The sequence below is a fragment of the Oncorhynchus tshawytscha genome, linkage group LG30, assembly GCF_018296145.1.
Source record: "Oncorhynchus tshawytscha isolate Ot180627B linkage group LG30, Otsh_v2.0, whole genome shotgun sequence".
In the NCBI taxonomy this organism is placed as follows: domain Eukaryota; kingdom Metazoa; phylum Chordata; class Actinopteri; order Salmoniformes; family Salmonidae; genus Oncorhynchus; species Oncorhynchus tshawytscha.
In genome coordinates, this window is record NC_056458.1 from 15,979,833 (window position 1) to 16,001,532 (window position 21,700).

Consider the following 21,700-nt stretch of genomic DNA (forward strand, 5'->3'; position numbering starts at 1 on the left):
TGCGACTACTCTTCCGAACGTTTGACCATATAAAAACGTTGTCATGTACACAGACTACCTATACTGTATAAATATGATGGTTTAAAAAACTCTAACCCTGACCACTGTGTAAAAAACAAACACTGCATATATATTATCTACTCACAATGGAAGAGTGAGAACACAAAATCATCAACAGTTGAGAAGATCCCCTTCAATATATAAATGGCGCCAGAAAGACCTCTACGAAATTGCAGCGAAATAACACAAATCGGATTTTTCCACTGATGTATGAATGATTTATGTTTCAATTCCAAGTGCAAAAATGTATTAGTTCTAACTAATTCAAAGAGCATAACTGTACACAGGATTATCACACAGCCACAGTGACATAGTAACACATTCAACTGCTATACATAGAGCTTAGTATGGTGTTTTCATATGATTCCACTCCTATACAGCACACAGCAGAGCTTAGTGTTCCATTTTAAATAGTTACTTTGTGGTACTGTACCAAATCGGTCTTCCTGCTCTTCCCTATGCTGTTATCCTCTGTTCATTGATGTGGTTGGGAACAGAACAGGTGTGTGTGCGGTGGTTCGGAGAAGGGGAGTGGAGGGGTGTTTGGGTTGTCGTTCCTCAGAGAAACTCAGCAGTTTATGCTCCGGCCTCATTAGTCTTGCTTCTTACAGGTGATAACTGCTGCTCTCAAATTATGTTAAATGTGGAGTAGACTCATCTATGAAGGCTTGGTCAAGTCATAAACTATTTCTTTGCCTGGGTTCTTCACATTGAAAAGGCTGGCATCTGTGAGCCTGCATGGCGATGGGTGGGGCAGGGTGAGTGATTGATTGACAGGTCCATAGAAGGTTTAGGACGTGTCCGTCACACATAGTGTTCCCGGTGGTTGATGTAGATACGATCCGCCCCGTTCTGGTGACACACCCACTCCTGATAGGACAGAGGCTGGTGGGAGGGGCTTCGGGGTTCCCGGGGTGTGAGCCTGGCAGTTCTCTCTGCCATCTCAAACTGCCGCACAGCCCTGTGAGCCTGCAAAAATAGAGGATGGGATGACTCACTGTGTCGCTGTTGATACAAAATAAATACATATTCCGGAAATGAGTCATATCAACTTTCTAAAAAAACTAGAAACTTTTCATTTCAACCCTAAATATATGCAGCTGAAAAACACATCAAAGATGAGGGAGTGAGTTGAAGAGAATTGGCACTGAATCAGTAGAGGGTCTCAGAGGAAAGACGCTAGATGGATAGAACTGACTGTTCTCCCTGTAGTCCAGACAGACGACAGTCTTTGTTGGGAATACTAGACTCTGTAGCTCTGCATACACAGAAACACAGATAAACTCCATTTTACTGGTGCTGTTTGAATAGTGTGAGGTAGGGTTCAGGCCAAAGCCATTACATTCCTTTTATGGACCTGAATACTAATAACACTCTTAAATGAACCGGTAAACGAGGTAAAGATAGAAACAGAAGGGAGAAGGGTAGGATGAAAGAGTGAGAAAGAGAGAGAGCGAGCGAGGGAGCGAGAGAGATGCATGGTTGGAAACAGAGGACACAACCATTCAATGATCTTAAAAGACTACCTTTTGCATCGCACTGAGCTGAATGAATCTAACTCCATTCGAACCCCAATCTGGCTCTTCTCCTTCCCCAGAGCTCAGTTTATTTAAGGTTTACTTGAATGAGAAGTTGACCAGTTAGGAGCAGTGTGGTGTAGTGCAACAACCCTAACCCTAGCTTCATGTCCACATCCCAGTTTAACCCCAAATCTGGCCCTAACCATAACCTGAACTCCAGATATAACCCCAACCTTAGCTCCACCTGCAACCCTACACACAATAATAGGAGTGTTTACCTGTGAAAGGGAGGCCACCTGTGGTGTGTGGACAACCAGAGGGATGACTGATGGTCTCTCTGTGTAGGGAGGAGGAGGCTTGTGCGTCGGAGGTAGATCAATCCTGCAGGGAGAGAGGAGAAAATAAAAAACAATGTCTGTCCCTAAAATAAAATGTCAACTGACAGTGACTATAACGCACACCTTAAGACATGTTACTGTGCGATGGCAAACCAGGTAATTGCAAAGTTGTAGAACAAGAGGAATTAAAATTGTTTTAGGAACGGTTTCCACTGTGAATGAAATCAATTACAGGCTAGAATCGACAGGCGCTAAGCCGAGTTAAATAGAGTGATTAGGTTAACAGCCGTCCCCTCATCAAGGTCCAGCTCACGCCAATCAACCTTAATCTCCTCCCACATCCTTCAAGCGTTGCCTAGCCCTGCCCTACACTCTACTCCGGTTTTGGAGAGCTCTAGTATCATCTCTTTTGCTCTAACGCCAAATCTTTGTCCGTCACCCTCTCTCTGACCATATTTCCATGCTAGGGCATACACACAGGAACATGTAATATTAGGCTGTGGATGTACTTCCTATTATTATAGTGATCACCCTCACACATCAGAGTGAGAGAGCAGCTTGAGGTCATAGTTCATTATTGCAACTTTCAGTTGGTGGTCAAAAACACACACTTTGACCTGTGTTCAGTTATTATCTCATGTCATAATCATTGATTTCTAAAAACATTGATCACTCTAAAGCAGTGTGTCCCAACCCTGGTCCTCCAGTACCCCCAACAGTACACATTTTTATTGTAACCCTGGACAAGCAGACCTCATTCAACTTGTCAACTAATCATCAAGCCCTCAATGAGTTGAATGAGGTGTGTGTCAAGGGCTACAACAAAACTGTGTAGTGTTGGGGGTACTGCAGGAACAGGGTTAGGAAACACTGCTCTAAAGTGCAGCCCAGCATAGCCAGGCATAAATCAAATCATCAAATAAAATTTATTTATAAAGCCCTTTGTACATCAGCTGATATCTCAAAGTGCTGTACAGAAACCCAGCCTAAAACCCCAAACAGCAAGCAATGCAGGTGTAGAAGCACGGTGGCTAGGAAAAACTCCCTAGAAAGGCCAAAACCTAGGAAGAAACCTAGAGAGGAACCAGGCTGTGGGGTGGCCAGTCCTCTTCTGGCTGTGCCGGGTGGAGATTATAACAGAACATGGCCAAGATGTTCAAATGTTCATAAATGACCAGCATGGTTGTATAATAATAAGGCAGAACAGTTGAAACTGGAGCAGCAGCACGGTCAGATGGACTGGGGACAGCAAGGAGTCATCATGTCAGGTAGTCCTGGGGCATGGTCCTAGGGCTCAGGTCCTCCAAGAGAGAGAAAGAAAGAGAGAATTAGAGAGAGCATATGTGGGGTGGCCAGTCCTCTTCTGGCTGTGCCGGGTGGAGATTATAACAGAACATGGCCAAGATGTTCAAATGTTCATAAATGACCAGCATGGTCGAATAATAAGAACTCATAGGTCTCCTTTTCCTTCTATCTGACTTGGATGAGACATGGAGAGAACACATATCTGATGTATAGTTAATGACCTTGCATGTGTTTCCCACAGAAGGCTGTGGGACTGTAGAGTGCACCTGATCCATTAGAAGAAGAGCTGGGCTTTAATGTGTGTGTGATGACAGAGGGATGAGGCCTGTATCCATTCAGCCAGGCCCACAGGGTCCACAGGGATGCCCTCAGAGACACACAGCCAGGGCCACACTCAGGCCGACTGCCTTTCATTTGGCATCAGACACAAAACAGGAAGGCCCAGAGTAGAAAAGACACACCACTCTGGACCTGAGTAGTGGAGCTATGCATGCAGGCACAGAAAGTCTCTTTTCCACACAGCTGTTCACTACTGGGTTTCAGATCAGGGTTGTGTTTCTTTTGGCCAGACAGGCTGTATTAGAGTCCTCTCCAACAGTCAGTCTGAGAATCTGCTTTCACACTCGTCGGCTCCAAGGCAGCGGAGACAAACAGCTGTAGAATCCAAATGTGAATCTCCAGTGAAAGAGCCAGAGAGTCGAGGACATGGTCGAGGATTTAGCAAAGTGACCAGACTGCTATCATAAATAAATAAGACCTTGGATCAATGGCAAAACTAATCTTAAAAATCTAGGCTTATTATCACCATTATCGACAGGATTAACCCTAATGCTCTTTATCAGAAATGGGTAGAATGTAGGGATAGGGTTAGTCAGAATCACAGGCATACATATACGCACATACACACACACACACACACACACACAGACACACACCTAAATGCTTTCCACCTGATAGGGTTGTTTGGATTTATCTCCCACTAGCTGAGAGTCTCTCCATAGGCTGTATCCTAAACTGCTCCCCTGACAGATAAACAAGATCCTTTAAGCAGAACTACAGTACCTGCACCCCAACAACTCCCATGATCTTCATCTGTAAAGTACACACATGCTCACATTTGTTGGTACCCTTACGTCTCATTGAAATACTTCATTCCTCCTGAAAAGTGATGAAATTAAAAGTTACTTTATCATCTATACTTGCATGCCTTTGGTATGTCATAGAATAATGCAAAGAAGCTGTGAAAAGAGATGAGTCACTGCTTATTTTACAAAGATATTCTAAAATGTCTGGACACATTTGTTGGTACCCCTTAGAAAAGATAATCAATAATTGGATTATAGTGATATTTCAAACTAATTAGTTTCTTTAATTGGTATCACAAATGTCTCCAATCTTGTAATCAGTCATTCAGCCTATTTAAATGGAGAAAAGTAGTCACTGTGCTGTTTGGTATGATGGTGTGCACCACACTGAACATGGACCAGAGTAAAGTAGTCACTGTGCTGTTTGGTATCATTGTGTGCACCACACTGAACATGGACCAGAGTAAAGTAGTCACTGTGCTGTTTGGTATCATGGTGTGCACCACACTGAACATGGACCAGAGTAAAGTAGTCACTGTGCTGTTTGGTATCATTGTGTGCACCACACTGAACATGGACCAGAGTAAAGTAGTCACTGTGCTGTTTGGTATCATTGTGTGCACCACACTGAACATGGACCAGAGTAAAGTAGTCACTGTGCTGTTTGGTATCATTGTGTGCACCACACTGAACATGGACCAGAGTAAAGTAGTCACTGTGCTGTTTGGTATCATGGTGTGCACCACACTGAACATGGACCAGAGTAAAGTAGTCACTGTGCTGTTTGGTATCATGGTGTGCACCACACTGAACATGGACCAGAGTAAAGTAGTCACTGTGCTGTTTGGTATGATGGTGTGCACCACACTGAACATGGACCAGAGTAAAGTAGTCACTGAGCTGTTTGGTATGATGGTGTGCACCACACTGAACATGGACCAGAGTAAAGTAGTCACTGTGCTGTTTGGTATGATGGTGTGCACCACACTGAACATGGACCAGAGTAAAGTAGTCACTGAGCTGTTTGGTATGATGGTGTGCACCACACTGAACATGGACCAGAGTAAAGTAGTCACTGAGCTGTTTGGTATGATGGTGTGCACCACACTGAACATGGACCAGAGTAAAGTAGTCACTGTGCTGTTTGGTATCATGGTGTGCACCACACTGAACATGGCCCAGAGTAAAGTAGTCACTGTGCTGTTTGGTATCATTGTGTGCACCACACTGAACATGGACCAGAGTAAAGTAGTCACTGTGCTGTTTGGTATCATTGTGTGCACCACACTGAACATGGACCAGAGTAAAGTAGTCACTGTGCTGTTTGGTATCATGGTGTGCACCACACTGAACATGGACCAGAGTAAAGTAGTCACTGTGCTGTTTGGTATCATTGTGTGCACCACACTGAACATGGACCAGAGAAAGCAAAGGATAGATTTGTCTCAGGAGATCAGAAAGACAATAATAGACAAGCATGGTAAAGGTAAAGGCTACAAGACCATCATCAAGCAGCTTGATGTTCCTGTGACAACAGTTGCAAATATTATTAAGAAGTTTAAGGTCCATGGAACTGTAGCCAACCTCCCTGGGCACGGCCGCATGAGGAAAATCGACCCCAGGTTGAACAGAAGGATAGTGCGAATGGTAGAAGAAAAAAAACAAGGATAACTGCCAGAAATACAAGTTGAACTCCAAGGTGAAGGTACGTCAGTTTCTGATCGCACCATCCATTGCTTTTTGAGCGAAAGTGGGCTCCATGGAAGAAGACCCAGGAGGACTCCACTTGTAAAAGAAAAACATAAAAAAGACAGACTGGAATTTGGAAAGCATATTGACAAGCCACAATCCTTCTGGGAGAATGTCCTTTGGACAGCTGAGTCAAAACTGGAGCTTTTTGGCAAGTCACATCAGCTCTACGTTCACAGAGGAAAAAAGGAAGCTTTCAAAGAAAAGAACACCATACCTACAGTGAAACATGGAGGAGACTCGGTTCTGTTTTGGGGCTGCTTTGCTGTGCCTGGCACAGGGTGCCTTGAATCTGTGCAGGGCACAATGAAATCTCAAGACTATCAAGGCATTCTGGAGCAAAACGTACTTCCCAGTGTCAGAAAGCTCTGTCTCAGTCTCAGGTCATGGGTCCTCCAATAGGATAATGACCCAAAACACACAGCTAAAAGCACACAAGAATGGATAACAACAAAACATTGGACTATTCTGAAGTGTCTTCTATGAGTCCTGATCTGAATCCTATCGAACATCTATGGAAAGAGCTGAAACTTGCAGTCTGGAGAAGGCACCAATCAAACCTGAGACAGCTGGAGCAGTTTGCTCAGGAAGAGTGGGCCAAACTACATGTTAACATATGCAGAAGTGTCATTGAGAGCTATAGAAAACATTTGATTGCAGTGATTGCCTCTAAAAGTTGTGCAACAAAATATTAAGGGTCCCATTTTTGTCCATGCCATTTTCATAATTTTTTTTTTTTTTACAATATTTTGTTGAATAAAATAAAAAAATTAAATATGGAATAAACAATGGTGGATTACAATTACTTTTGTAAGTTTCTTCAGAGAAAATTGTGCAATCTTCGTTTTTTATGAGGGGTACCAACAAATTTGAGCACGTCTGTTAAGGAACCCTACCCTGTTTAACAGTGTGTAATGTAATGTAATGTAACGGAACCCTACCCTGTTTAACAGTGTGTAATGTAATGTAATGTAACGGAACCCTACCCTGTTTAACAGTGTGTAATGTAATGTAATGTAACGGAACCCTACCCTGTTTAACAGTGTGTAATGTAATGTAACGGAACCCTACCCTGTTTAACAGTGTGTAATGTAACGGAACCCTACCCTGTTTAACAGTGTGTAATGTAACGGAACCCTACCCTGTTTAACAGTGTGTAATGTAACGGAACCATACATTACACACTGTTAAACAGGGCAGGGTTCCGTTACATTACACACTGTTAAACAGGGTAACGGAACCCTGCCTTGTTTAACAGTGTGTAACGGAACCCTACCCTGTTTAACAGTGTGTAATGTAGTAGGGTAATAAAGTCTGTAGCACCACAGACTGGCTGTTCCCACATCAGACACATTCTCCTCAGCTCACTGTGTCTCTCTCTGTCTCCCTCATGACGAACATCATCTGGGAGTGATGGTCCGCTAGGGGCCTCCCACCGCCATGGAACGGGAGTGGCTGATTGGCCAGCTTGTCCTGGTTGTCAGAAGCTGAATGTGTGAACGTACAGTGAGGAAATTCAGACAGACAGGGGAGGAATTGGATTGAGGAGGCCTTTCAAGAACAAAAGGAAAACAGAGATGATGTAATCCCTGTGGGGATATAGATGCCGGATGGAGCTCCATATCTATGGTGTAATAGGAGGATAGACCAATGAGAAACATATGCGATTGTTTTGCTTCACATCCTGTGTTGGAAAATGTTGTTTCAACTGGAGGGTAGACTGGTTAAAGCTCTCTGTTTTTATTGGGTCAAATGTGTGTGTGTCTGACATGAAACTGCACCCTAAAGGAAGGACAGGAGGATACACATATAAGAGTTGAGGAATATGTTAGCCACTTGCTTTGAGGCATCCCAATCACTTGAACCCACCCACCCACACAGGGCCAGATGTCAGTCACAGACCTCTTGGGCAGGGAGTGACCCAACTGTTATGTAAATAATTTACTCTAAAACTTCCTTCCTTCTTTTTGCCCCAATGCTAACATGAGTGCAGGTCTAGCAATAGAAACTTACTCAGCAAAACAAGACAAGGGACTCGTGCCAAGACTGCAATTACCTGTCACCCCTCAACCTTGTACCACCACCTCTCTACCTCCCTGCACCAGACTCCATTTTATGGTACACTGCAGTGGAATGACTCCATGTGCAGTATGTATAGGAAAGCACATTGGATTTGAGTTAGACTAACTCCATGATGACATGATAGTCACAACATATCAGTTGACGATATTAACTAATGGATGAATTGATCCAATACAGCTGCAGTATTCTGTGACTGCACTTCAACTCACACTTTGTCTGTGTACGTTGGGGCCGAGGTCTTCCGTGCAGTGAGGATGACGATGGTGAAGACGGCTATGAGGAAGAGGGCGAGGACAGCCCCCATCACTGCCCCTGCCACAGCAACAGAGTTCGCCCTCTTTTCCTGAGACTGGTCTGGAACAGAACACAGACGGATGATATGAAACAGCAGACACAACCCCACATATCAGAGCAGTGTAGAAATCACGCGGCAAAACATTTGACTATACAAATCCAGGAGCATTCTAACAGTATACAGCCGCATTCACACAGGCAACCCAATTCTGATATTTGTTTCACTAATTGGTCTTTCGACCAATCAGATCCACTCTGAAAATGATCTGATGTGAAAAGATATCCGTTTCGCTTGGTCAAAAGATCTGTATTGGGCTGCCGGTGTAAACACAGCCTAAGTGTAAGAGGCTGTGTGTGTGTGTGTGTGTGTGGGAGATAGAGAGATCTGCAGGCAGGTTGCTGACTGTCTCCCAGCAGTATGAACTACAGTAACTCAAGTGTGATTAGGGGCGAAATGCTGCTCCTCTTAAAGCCCTGCTTCTGTAGTCTCTCCCCTGCAGCTCCCCCATACTTCAATGGGGCTCATTCACTTTTCACCTCAGCCTCCCTCTATCCATCTCTCTCTCCATCTTTCTTCCTGCTCATGTTGTGTGTAATGTGGTCTCGTTATCCTCCATGTCAGGGGTCTGGAGAGGAGATTTGCAATGATCACGATTAATTAAGATGAATTAAAATCACAGAACCTTATACAACCTAGTGGACCTTATGGGTCCCGGTCAAACATAACGTTGTATTTGTTAATTAGTTAGTTGCATGGAAAGAAGCATCCTTAAGACACTGAGCGGAGAGGGGGGGAGGCGAGAGAGTGACAGACAAGTCAAGTTGCTTAGCTCGAGCGGTAGAAAAATCTATAATCTGCAGAGACGAGAATCCAAAATAACATGTCAATTACGATGCAGAACAAACAGCGTGGGGACCTTGGGGTGACCCCCTCCCTATCCTTCTCTCTCCCTCAATACACACCTCATGACCGACAATAGGGGGTATTGGATTTAGCAGTAGCGCAGGGAGAGATTACGCTTCACTACAGAGCAGTGAAGAACACAGCCTCTTGAGTGAGATGCGGAAGGGAAAATTAGAGGGATTAGCCAGACGTTCCATGAAGGGCTATAGTAACTCCTTTTGATAACCATGACAGCAGATGATGAGTCAAGTACAATGACCTTAAGACTCTGTTCTCTCTGCCCACTTCAGCTAACGTACATCTGACCAGACAAGGCAAGAGTGGATATACTGCTCCTATGAGTGGGGTGGTGGTAATGGCAGACAGATGTGTAGGTGAGAGGAGTGGTGTGTGTGTGGCTGTCAGGGTTGATCACAAGGATCCTGATTATCAAGCTCTAATGGCTCAGACACACCAAAAGTGTTTGCTGGCGAGAGTACTCAGCACCTCTGAAAGTAATTTGTGAACCGAGTGCGCACCGATTTTACATGTAGAATCACGTGTAAAAATATTGTCAGTCAGACTTCTGCAGTGGATGGTCCCTAAAACACAACACACTGATAAATCAGCAGACTAACGCTAGATCCACATTCGGTGTGATGTGCACAAGCCTTAAGGGTCCTGATTCTCTAGCTCTAAGGCTGCCATGGCCAACACCTTAGAGGATCTGATAGACACTACATCCCGCCGACACATTCCCAAACTGCAACCTGACCCAGGTAGAGGCTTAATCCTGTCTCAGGTTCTCAGTCTACTTATCCACTCCTCTCAGAACAGTGCTGACAGACAAAACCCAACTCAAACCCCTCTAAAAGGACAGCGGGAATCAGAGGTGTATGACCACAACAGTTCCTAACCCAGGTCAGGGCAAACCTAAACCCCAGGTGACTGAACACACCTCACTGACCTACAGAGGTCAAACTGAGAAAAAAAATCTCAACAGCAAGGTCAAGGGTCATGTGGTTACCGGGACATCAGCGAGCTCTGAGGAAGCAGATGCTTATGTAGTGGGCGGATCAGATGGGACGAGGCGGCGGGACAGGAAGAGTGTGGGTGGTCGTGGTCTGTCAACCTCTCAGGCATCTGTCCCAATTAGACACCAGCTAGCTGCACAGTGGGATACAGTACTAGTGGTCCCCACTACTCTATTTGTTGCAGTCGAACGTCATCTTCATTTAAAACTGATTCCTAAATTAAACATTTTCACATTAATTTAGATTGTACACTACCCTGCAGTCTGTGTTGTGGGTCGACTCTGGTTCGTAAAGTATCCCTAGAATCTCTTCATATCTGCTGAAGGTGATAAGACAAATCAATGAATAGATTTTTTTTATATGGGGGTTTCAACATAATTCAAGCATAACAGACTGAAAATCATTACTGCTGGAGAGCTGGTGCTAAATCAACAGCCCACTCTGTACAATAGAATCAGGCATGTTCCAGTCCAAGGTGAATGAGACCTTGAAAAACTTTCATGGACAGAATCTACTGAAATAAGAGCTGAGCAGAAAGAAGATGTGGTGATGACATACACTAACAATGCCAAGGTCAAATGATTTCTTAACCCCGCAGAGCCCACTCTATGCAACTGTCAGCTTGTCATAAAGGGCCATTTCATGTCTGATGGCCAAACCTCTCATTTTCCCATCTGTCAACAGCCCCTTTAACCTTGCTCCCTCCTCTCTCTCGGTCTGCAGGTACATGCGGTGGGGCCCTGATGGAGCCCGCCTGTCAGCAGCTCCAGATGAGACTGTTGCCATGGGGACAGAGTCAATGGCCCGGAGAGGGGGAGCTCAGGGGCAGATATAAACACTAACCACTTGATTTCACCAGCTGTGAGATACTGGGAGAGAGGCACAGGGGAAATTCACAAAGGAGACAAGCTGTAGAGGGGAGCAGGGGGCAAATTCTGTTCTGTCACAAAGCCAGGCGAGAGTTGACAAGAGAACCAGAGAGGGGAAAGAGACTAAAGACGAGAGGTTTTTTTTGATCTCTGCTGACTGCTACAGAAAGCATTTGGAGAGAGGCAGAGTAAGAGAGAGGGGAGAAGGGAAAGATGGGCAGCAGTCAAATAGAGCAAAAACCAAATGAAATCTCATATTGCAACGCTGGCTTGTGATAGTGGCAGTAACATGCTATGGATTTGTTTGGAAGATTTTACTCTGCGAGTGTGTGCTCTCCATGTGATGCACCGGAGCACAGGCTGTATGATGAGCGAGGGAGCTAAAGATGACGTCACCTTGAAGAGCACAGGGAGGAGAATCATCACTTTGAGAGTACAGTAGCTACCCGAGGAAGCTTGTTTAGGAGCTCAGATCAGTCAGAAAATACAAAATCACAGAAAAAAAAGGTGCTTTATTGAAAACAAAAGTATTTCAAAAAAAATATGTACAAAATAATGCTTGTTGTCATTGATGATACAACATGTGATTATTAAATGTTTTCTTGCATTATATATTTTTAAACTTACAGTAGCTCTTCTCTTATATACAAAACAAGCATGAACACAATGGGAAGGTGCTTGCAAGGAGAATGTGAAATACAGTTGGAGGTTGACCCTGGTGAGGTGGTGGGGTGCTCCACTCTCCATTCTCGCAGACTTTGTACAAGAACTAAACAAAACCATCTGGAAGTCCAAAAATCCCCACTTAATTTTCTTATATACCATGCACACTTAAAGGGATAGTTCACCCAAATGACACATTGGTTTCCTTACCCTGTAAGCAGTCGATAGACAAGGTATGACAAAAATCCATGCTTTCCCAGGCACTGTTTCCACAAGCTAATGTTTTAGAATTTTGTGGGACAACTCCCATTCAAGTCATGGGAACGATATTAGCATTTTTCACGCATCATGTCCAAATCATCCAAAAGTATCTCAAATTGATTGTGAAGCTCAACAAAGTCACTTCTAGATGATCTGAATATAAACCAAAGCATGGATTTCTGTCATACCTTGTCCATAGACTGCTTACAGGGTAAGGAACCCAATCTATCCCTTTAACTCCGCTGCTCTGACAGAAAACTGCCATATAGGAACTGTACAATAAGATAATCATTGTTTTAGCTTAGTTCAGCTTTGTTCAGGTGTTTTGCAACTCAGACTTTGCAAAATGTCATTCATTGTATGAGCAAAAATAATGCTATCGTCAGAGAATAGAGAAAAGAGGATATGCCACAAAAAACAGAATGACTCAATCAAAACATTGTAAACAAAAATAAAAAAACACAAAAAAAAGGGGGGAAAAAGGAAAAAAACAAAGGCAACAAAACATCTCACTCAACAGAGGATGAAACGGGCCTTGCACTTCTGTCTGTACATTTTACTTGATTACTTTACTGCTCTTCTGGGATAAGGCACCGGTCACATAACTGAACCCAGAGCAGCGAGTAACAGAGGAAATCTCACTAGACAGAACAACGATTCTCTATTTACTTCACAGTAGCACAGCTGAAATATCAACAGAAGTAGAAGTATTATGCCCAGTCACTGTTTTCTAAACAGCCTTTAACATAGACAGTCTATACATCGTACTCTATTTTTACGAGCATTTCAGATTATATATAGAAAAGCACATACAAATCGAGAGGAAGAGGGTGCTGACAGAAAGCATGTAGCTCCTGAACATACAGACCCCCCCCATCTGTGAAAAGGGACCTCTAGTTGAATATGTTTTAATTCTATTAAGGGCTGAGCATCTCTGTATGAAGAGGTGATATACAACAAGTCAACTAATACTCAGTTGTAACTCGTTAGTTATCATTACTGTCCTGCTATCTGAGACGGACCATCACACTGATACAGAACATTGCAGGAAGTAGTTCTAACCTACGACATCCTGCTGCAATGACAGCATCTAACGCTATGTGACAATATTGACCAGGTTGGCACTGGTACTAATAATACACTCACACATACGCGTGTAACAGCACATAATGACAATAATGTTTTGTGATTTGTATCCGTGCTATCCACATAGCAACTGCAACACATGTATGTGCCAGAAAGCTGTACATTCTTTTTCCTTTCTGTGGGTACCAAACCACAGACCAAGAAGAAATGAAATCTGGAATAACAAGTAAATACTGTCCACTTTTTCCTCTTTCCTTCCTCCAATACAGATTCCCGAAAAATGACTTCATTTCATTTAAAGAATCATGAACTGAAAAGGAGCAAGAGTTCTGCCTTTGTTTACAAAGTAATTAACATAAAAAGGAAAATTGCTGCAGGCTTGCAATCAAAACAATACCACAAGGCCTACCCAGTAGTGCATGTGTAGTGAACTGTGAGCCACATTAACTAGTTAACAGATTTGTCCACACACCTTCCATGATGAGGATTAGAATCAGAGGAAAACACCTCCTGTATGAGGATCAGAATCAGAGGAAAACACCTCCTGTATGAGGATCAGAGGGAAACACCTCCTGTATGAGGATCAGAATCAGTGGAAAACACCTCCTGTATGAGGATAAGAATCAGAGGAAAACACCTCCTGTATGAGGATCAGAGGGAAACACCTCCTGTATGAGGATCAGAGGGAAACACCTCCTGTATGAGGATTAGAATCAGAGGAAAACACCTCCTGTATGAGGATCAGAATCAGAGGAAAACACCTCCTGTATGAGGATCAGAATCAGAGGGAAACACCTCCTGTATGAGGATCAGAATCAGAGGAAAACACCTCCTGTATGAGGATCAGAGGGAAACACCTCCTGTATGAGGATCAGAGGGAAACACCTCCTGTATGAGGATAAGAATCAGAAGAAAACACCTCCTGTATGAGGATCAGAATCAGAGGAAAACACCTCCTGTATGAGGATCAGAATCAGAGGAAAACACCTCCTTATGAGAAATGAAAAAGCATGTTGAAAGAGAAAACTACAGTATAAAGACGATGTCCAAACATGAGCTTGTGAGAGATAGAGAGAGAGAGATGTAGAGAGGCAGAACATGTGAGTATTCTCTTTTCTTAAATAATGTATGAAATCCTCCTGTGATTTCTGCGCTGTGGTCTCTCTTCTCTCTGGTGGCAGAGTCTGTTGGCAGGGTAGCGTGCCTGGTGGTGGTGGGATCAGACGTACCACTCCCTGCGTGAGATCACTGAGCCGTCCATATGGGAGACATAGTCCCCCTCAGCGCCGCTGTCATAGCAGTCATCCGACAGGTAGGGGGAGCCAGTGCTCAGTGGGTGTGACGGGGCAGCGTATCTAGCATGGCCTGTCTGGTGTGGGCTGGGGTAGCTACGCAGGTGGTCATGGTGGTCTCCGTTCCTCATCGCCCTCGTGAGGCCGTTGGGCTGGTACTCCGGTTCTCTTTGGTTGTTTATGATGGTTGTTGATGTTGGATGCAGGTGGAGGCGTTCACGGTCCCGCACGTGGTTGCGTTCGCGGTCGCCCCACTCTTCGCGGTCCTTGTCTAGGTAGACGTTATTTTCAGGCTTAGTAGGGTGGAGCTCGTGCTGTGGAGGAGCCTTCTGCATGTCTGAAGGCCCTAGGTACTGCTTAGTGTAGTAGTCCCCGCGGAAGGTCTGTCGTTGTCGTAGGTAACAGACCCCGCCCACTACCAGCAGCAGAAGGAGGAACAAGGCTCCGCCCACAGCCCCGCCCACAATGGTGCCCAGGTGGTTGTCGGGGGGCAGGGCTGCCAGGGTGGGGGAGGTGAAGACCCGTCGCTTGTCTCCCACAGAGGTGGATGAGGAGGCAGAGCCGGTTAGGACAGGCGCAGGGGTGGTGGAGGGCATGGAGGTGGTGGGAGGATCTAATGGAGGGAGGCAGGGAGGGAGGAGTAAATGGGAAAAGGAGGGTCAGGGAGGGAGGTAGGAGCAGAGGGGAAAAGGAGGGTCAGGGAGGGAGGTAGGAGCAGAGGGGAAAAGGAGGGTCAGGGAGGGAGGTAGGAGCAGAGGGGAAAAGGAGGGTCAGGGAGGGAGAGGAGCAGAGGGGAAAAGGAGGGTCAGGGAGGGAGGTAGGAGCAGAGGGGAAAAGGAGGGTCAGGGAGGGAGGTAGGAGTAGAGGGGGAAAGGAGGGTCAGGGAGGGAGGGATGAAAATACAGACAGAAAAGTAGAGAATGTCAATGCCAACTACATCAGCATATTACTGAAAGGGGATAGGTTGACATGAAAACACTACCAACATTTCTACATCTAAAATGACATGTTCATAACAGCCTCTGGCTTGCATTGGCATGTTGTCTGTACAAAGTATGTTGTTACGTCTTGACATACCACTTGAGGATAGAAGTTCCCTTTCAAAACGTATAGATGTGGTAAATTAAGTTGATGTCTTGGGACTGAGCTAATGTACCCAAAATGACATGCAGTCTATAGCAGCCAAGTGTGCTGTAGGCAGAGCTGTAGCAATCCAGAGACTGAGATGGTTTTGTGTCATAATGGTCAATGGAAAAGTAAGGTAAGGCAGAGGGATGTTGATGTTACTAGTCTAGGAACCAGACATGAGTGATCAGGAAACTAAATCATCTACAAAGCCAAAAACACATTTTTAAACAAATCATCAATTGTAGTGAATGTTGCCTGGCTTTTGTTTGTGTCTTATTTGAAGTAGTACTGTATAAGTGGTTAATAATGCTGACAACTAGAGGCAGCATGACAAACACACAGTCAGTTACTATTTTCCTTGCCTGTAAATCTATGCAAGAGAAGATTTGTTCCGGATTGCACAGATCTACTGTTCGGTTTGAGGGACACTCACACGACGTGCTGTAGCTACCTCCATTAAAATCAGGTCGAATTAACTAACCGATTAACACTTTAATGCTGTGCCTGTTATGTGGGCTTATGGAGGGCTTAATGAAGAGAGTATGTTGAGCATTTCAAATAAAGACAAACATGTCATTGCCAGTGATAATGTTGTGAGGCAATGATAGGTAGGAGGGAGGGGATGTCTAGAATAGAGTCAGCACTAAATGTTAGGGGCTTGGAGATATGGGAAGGACTACTAAAATGGTAGGGACTGGTTCAGGGATGGATACTTGGGTAAAGGGATAGGCAAAAAGGGCGAATCACTCCATCACAATTCAGCCAATTTGAACAACTGTTTTGGGCATATGCGTTAATGACTTGATCCAGACCTTCACATACTCCCTAGAATGTTCTTTGGGCCAGATGAACCATGATCAAGCACCCTTCATCAACAGCTTAGTATCACAGATGGGACATGCTGTTACATCTCTGGTCAATCTGCTCTCCTTATTCCGTCTGCTAGTATTTCTGTCTGGACTTGCCGAGTCTGTATTGAACCATTGTGGTTATGGTTGGATGAGGACTGAGTGTCGTGTCCACTGCTTCATGTGTGAACAGTTCCCTTTAAAAGTGTTGTTGTAAAGTTGTTCAAACAGGGACATAAGATGACACCGCAGTCTTAGTTCCTAGTTCCAGGTCAGATGTCTGTAGAGATATCGATCTCTGGCGTCATGGCCCTGTGAATTCCATTTGAATCATATGAATTATGCGACACCACGTGGAGACACTGCACGAATGTGTGGGCGCGCACACACACACACACACACACACACACACACACACACCCCTCCCAGAGGCGTGCACACAGCGAAAACACACCACACACAAAACCACAGAGCTCCTCTCAAAGGGAAAAGCAACAAAAAAGGTTTAATAAATAATGAATAGGAGTTGAAAAGAGCTGGTGAATGTTATGAATCTGGGACATCCTCATCTCTCAGTCAAGGCTACACGTTTCTGCCTTTCACTCCGTGACAAAGAGAGGGAGGAAAGAGAGACAGAAAGAGGTAGAGATAGAGGAGAGGGAAAAAGCAGAGAGAGGGGGAGAGAGATGGAGCATAGAGACAGAGAGATGTACAGTAGTCAACGTGATATTGAAATGAAAGCTCCATTAAGGAGGGGAAGAGAGGTTTACGGCCAAAAGGGTTCATATTGCACAGCAGAGAGACAGAGACACAGGCCAGGCCAGGGGAATGACAGAGGAGACATAGCAGAGGAGAGTGGAGGAGTGAGTTAATGGTCTGGGGGATGAGCAGACATGGGTTTGGCCAAAGAACCAGGGAGATCTCCTCTCCTGTTGAAAATCTGGAGACCTAATCAAGACTTATCAGGGCCTCATTAAGACTCGTACATCTGAGGGCCCGGAGATAAATTGGCCCTAACACAGCATGGCACCTCGCTTCATTTCAAACACACCCTCAAGCTTAGACAGACTGGGGTCAAGAATGACGAAATGCTGGACGGATCATGTTTTTTTATTTCATTTTTTTGTAAATGCTGTTGTTACAAAAGCATAACAATTAAAAAGTGTTTAGTAGCAGGAGCCACAAAGACAGCATTATATATTATATAAATCATGACTCATCTCTATGCTATTATGTTGACACCGAAAGCATCAAGGCCACAATATGTTTTAAAGTTCTCCCTAAGAGAGACAGGAAGAATACGTGTGGAATAACAAGCCGTGTGCACATTCAGCAGCGTTTTGTTTCCTCCACTCACCTTGTATGCGTATCCTCAGGTCCCTGCTGCGTAGGTTGATGTCATTGGCAACCTCACACCTGTAGACTCCAGAGTCATTCCATTGGAGGGGCCTCAGAAACAGCAACGTGTTGTTCACTATCTCCACCCCTTCTGGCATTTTCCCGTCCAGTCTTGGATATCCACACACAATTACATTATACACAAAAACACTGGTTCAACGTTTAATCTGCAGTGGGAACAAATCTGTGCACATAAAAACAGGAGTAGCGAGCGCACACGCTCACACACCTGATCCATGTGAAGTGGTGTGCTGGTGGGTTTGCGTTGGCTTTGCAGGTCAGTTGGATGTTCTCACGGCCCACGTACCAGTCACCGTCATAACCTACGACCACGATGTCTGGGGCGTCTGCAGAGACACGGACACAGAGAAGGGGCAACAGACAGAACCTGAAAAAGTGGAAAATTCAACCACCCCCAACCTTTTTTTGTGTGGAATTACATGAATCAATCAAATCTCATGAAATTCCAGCATCAAAGACACTTACAGTACCAGTCAAAAGTGGACACACCTACTCATTCAAGGGTTTTTCTCTTTTTTACTATTTTCTACATTGTAGAATAAAAGTGAAGACAGCGAAACTATGAGATAACACATGGAATCATCTATTATCCAAAAAAAGTGTTCAACAAATCAAAATATATGTTATATTTGAGATTCTTCAAAGTAGCCACCCTTTGCCTTGATGACAGCTTTGCACACTCTTGGCATTCTCTCAACCAGCGGAAGTGTAATGGACATTAGACCAGTGGAAATCTGTGCTTTGGTCTGATAAGTCCAAATTTGAGATTTTTGGTTCCAACCTCTGTGTCTTTGTGAGACACAGAGTAGGTGAATGGATGATTTCTGCATGTGTGGTTCCCACCGTGAAGCATGGAGTAGGTGGTGTGATGGTGTGGGGCTGCTTTGCTGGTGACATTGTCAGTGATTTATTTAAAATTCAAGGCACACTTAACCAGCATGGCTACCACAGCATTCTGCAGCGATACGCCATCCCATGGTTTGAGCTTAGTGTTTTTCAACAGGGCAATGGCCCAAAACACACCTTCAGGCTGCGTAAGGGCTATTTGACCAAGGAGAGTGATGGAGTGCTGCATCAGATGACCTGGCCTCTACAAACACAGTGTGTTATTTCCTAGTTGAGATTTTCACTAAAAATAGTACAAATTAAGAAAAACCCTTGAATGAGTAGGTGTCCAAACTTTTGACTAGTACTGTATGTGTGAATGATTCTGAACAGAAAAGGCAGTCTCGTGGGTACTCGTATTGAATCTCACACACACGCACAGATAGATAGAGAGACACTCACACTGCACGTTGAGCTGGTAGGGGATCCTGAAGTCTGTGTGCAAGGCAGGATGACGCACCACACAGGTGAGGGCGTGACCCTGGATGTGGCGGGTGGGCTGCCACAGGTAGCGCACCTGGGTGCTGGTCGTGCCGTTTGCCTCGTCCTGTAGCGACACCTCTGATTGGCCAAACAGGTCAGTCTCCCAAGAGACTTCGGCGGGGGGGCGGGCCCGCTCAGCAATGCAGGTGGCCACCACTGTTTCATTGCCCTCGTCGATCAGAGCTACCGAGCCAGCCGACACATACACCCTGGGCTCCACTGAGAGAGAGAGAGAGAAGGGGTGAGGAAATATGGATAGAAGAGTTTGTAGTGTTCAGTCAGTGTTCCAGTATCTTCTAGGGCAGGGGTCCCCAATTACATTCAGCCATGGGCCGATTTTTCCTTGAGAGGTTGGTCGGGGTGCTGGAAAATAGTTAGAAATCATTTTTACACTACAAATTGACCACAAAAATCCCTAACAGATACGGTGTAGTATTTGACAAAACCAGAATAATTTCAAACCTGGATTACATTGGGATATGATCACGTTTTAATTTATGCGTGAGAATATTTGCAAACTGATTTCCTAAATTAACATCACTTTGAGATGATTCTGGTGATTTTACAGTCTTACATCCAAAAACGAAAATTCTAAATATTATTATATATATTCCGATTTTGTTGTTGTTGTCAGGGGCCAAATAAAATCACCAGCGGGCCGAATATGGCCCGTGGGCCACCTATTGGGGAACCCTGCTCTCGGGAAGCAGAGTTCCTGAGTCGGGTCTGGAAGTGGTTCAGTCATTCACCAAGCTCTTGTTTCCTTCTTTCCATCACTCTTTCTTTCAACCGCCGCCCCCCTTTCCCCTGTCCTACTACGCAGTAGCAGCTCAGAGACTTCCTATAACCCTTCAAAAACAGTGTGTGTAAGCCATGGCCTTGCCTGGAATAATACATCTAACTAACCCCGACTAACTCCCCGGGATCCTTTAAAAGAGTTGCCCACCACATTCCTCTAGCTCCAATTATAGAACCCTGTTCCTGTACACCCCTCCCTCGCTCCCATTCCTTCACCCCTCCTCTCACGCAACTGTACCCATACCGTTCTCATTGCAATGCCCCTTCAACCAACCCTTATTCCAACCCCTCGTCCGCACTACCTTCCATCCTTTCTCTCCACACTTTGTCTTACCACTCTCCCTCTGGCCCAGTGACGTGAGTAGGATCCTCTCCCCCACAATGGCAGTTGTGTAGTGTAGTTCATACATTTTTACATGAGGCTCTTTACTAAGATGCAGGATTACGTTTCAGAATATTACAAGCACACCATCAGCCATACAAACACACACTTACAAGAGGTGTGTTGCACAGAGACAGACACTAGCGGTGGGTCATGTGGCCAAAAATCCATTTGTGATAAATTGCCTGAATTGATGAGATAATTATTATTTAAAATGATCTTTTAAACTACTACTACTGGTTGTAGCCATCAATTGTCCCATTAACAATCACCCATATTAGCAAACGTATTTAATTTCAAACTTCACATTTCTCTAGTATAGGTTACTTATAATATCAGCAAAATGCCTGCGATAAGTGATCGGTATAGTCAGTGTCAATAATTTCCTGTTTATCGTCCCAGCTCTAATTGGCTGGCACACACACACACACAAGCACACCCCAACACAAGCACACCCCAACACAAGCACACCCCAACACAAGCACACCCCAACACAAGCACACCTCAACACAAGCACACCTCAACACAAGCACACCTCAACACAAGCACACCTCAACACAAGCACACCTCAACACAAGCACACCTCAACACAAGCACACCTCAACACAAGCACACCTCAACACAAGCACACCTCAACACAAGCACACCTCAACACAAGCACGCACACTCCTACCGAGCACGCTGACAGTGGTGGAGGCCTGTGTGTTGCCCAGGGGGAAGGTGGCCACCTTGCAGGTGTACACTCCAATGTCCTCAAAGCCCACATCCTCCAGTACGATGGTGGCGTCATGGGAGGAGGGCGAGCGGAAGGACAGGCGGCGCACATAGTTTGGGGGGATCGAGATGCCGAACACGGGATTGTACACCGCCACAGTCACCGAGCCTGTGGGGAGCCGGCGCTCCCAGGAACTCTGGGTAAGACTGAGGTTGGCCCCCACCTCCACGCTACAGCCCAACGTCACATTCTTCCCCAATACAGCACTCACCTTCTGGGGAACCAACACCTGACTGCACCCCACACCTGCAGCACAGAGAGGGAGAGAATGAAAGAGAAAATGATTCGTTTCACCATAAACAATCAGTTAATTAAAAATTTTTCTGAAGAACTACTGTAAGAATCAAAAGAAAAGAATAACCACATTGTGCAGTGAAACAGTGAAACATAAGCCTGTGTGCAATGTGTATGGCTGTAAATGTAATATGCCCACTGATGACGGCAATAAAGGACTGTGGCAA

General features: G+C 44.9%; 1 protein-coding gene across 3 annotated transcripts in view; it reads right to left on the reverse strand.

Moving 5' to 3' along the window:
- Positions 1 to 264: 264 nt before the first annotated feature.
- Positions 265 to 21,700, reverse strand: part of LOC112250214 (nectin-3-like protein) — a 71,316-nt gene continuing 49,880 nt past the window's right edge. Inside the window, exons 2-8 of one of the 3 annotated variants that reach the window (XM_024420166.2) lie at positions 21,138 to 21,485; positions 19,204 to 19,503; positions 18,125 to 18,242; positions 17,855 to 18,006; positions 8,349 to 8,493; positions 1,859 to 1,961; positions 265 to 1,029 (exon numbers count right to left, since the gene is read on the reverse strand). In XM_024420166.2, coding sequence (XP_024275934.1) covers positions 865 to 1,029; positions 1,859 to 1,961; positions 8,349 to 8,493; positions 17,855 to 18,006; positions 18,125 to 18,242; positions 19,204 to 19,503; positions 21,138 to 21,485 — 1,331 coding nt within the window. In that variant the 3' untranslated portion in view covers positions 265 to 864. Of the gene's footprint in view, positions 1,030 to 1,858; positions 1,962 to 8,348; positions 8,494 to 11,711; positions 15,135 to 17,854; positions 18,007 to 18,124; positions 18,243 to 19,203; positions 19,504 to 21,137; positions 21,486 to 21,700 lie in introns of those variants that run through there. The other 2 variants (XR_006080393.1, XM_024420165.2) reach the window with 2 other exon arrangements.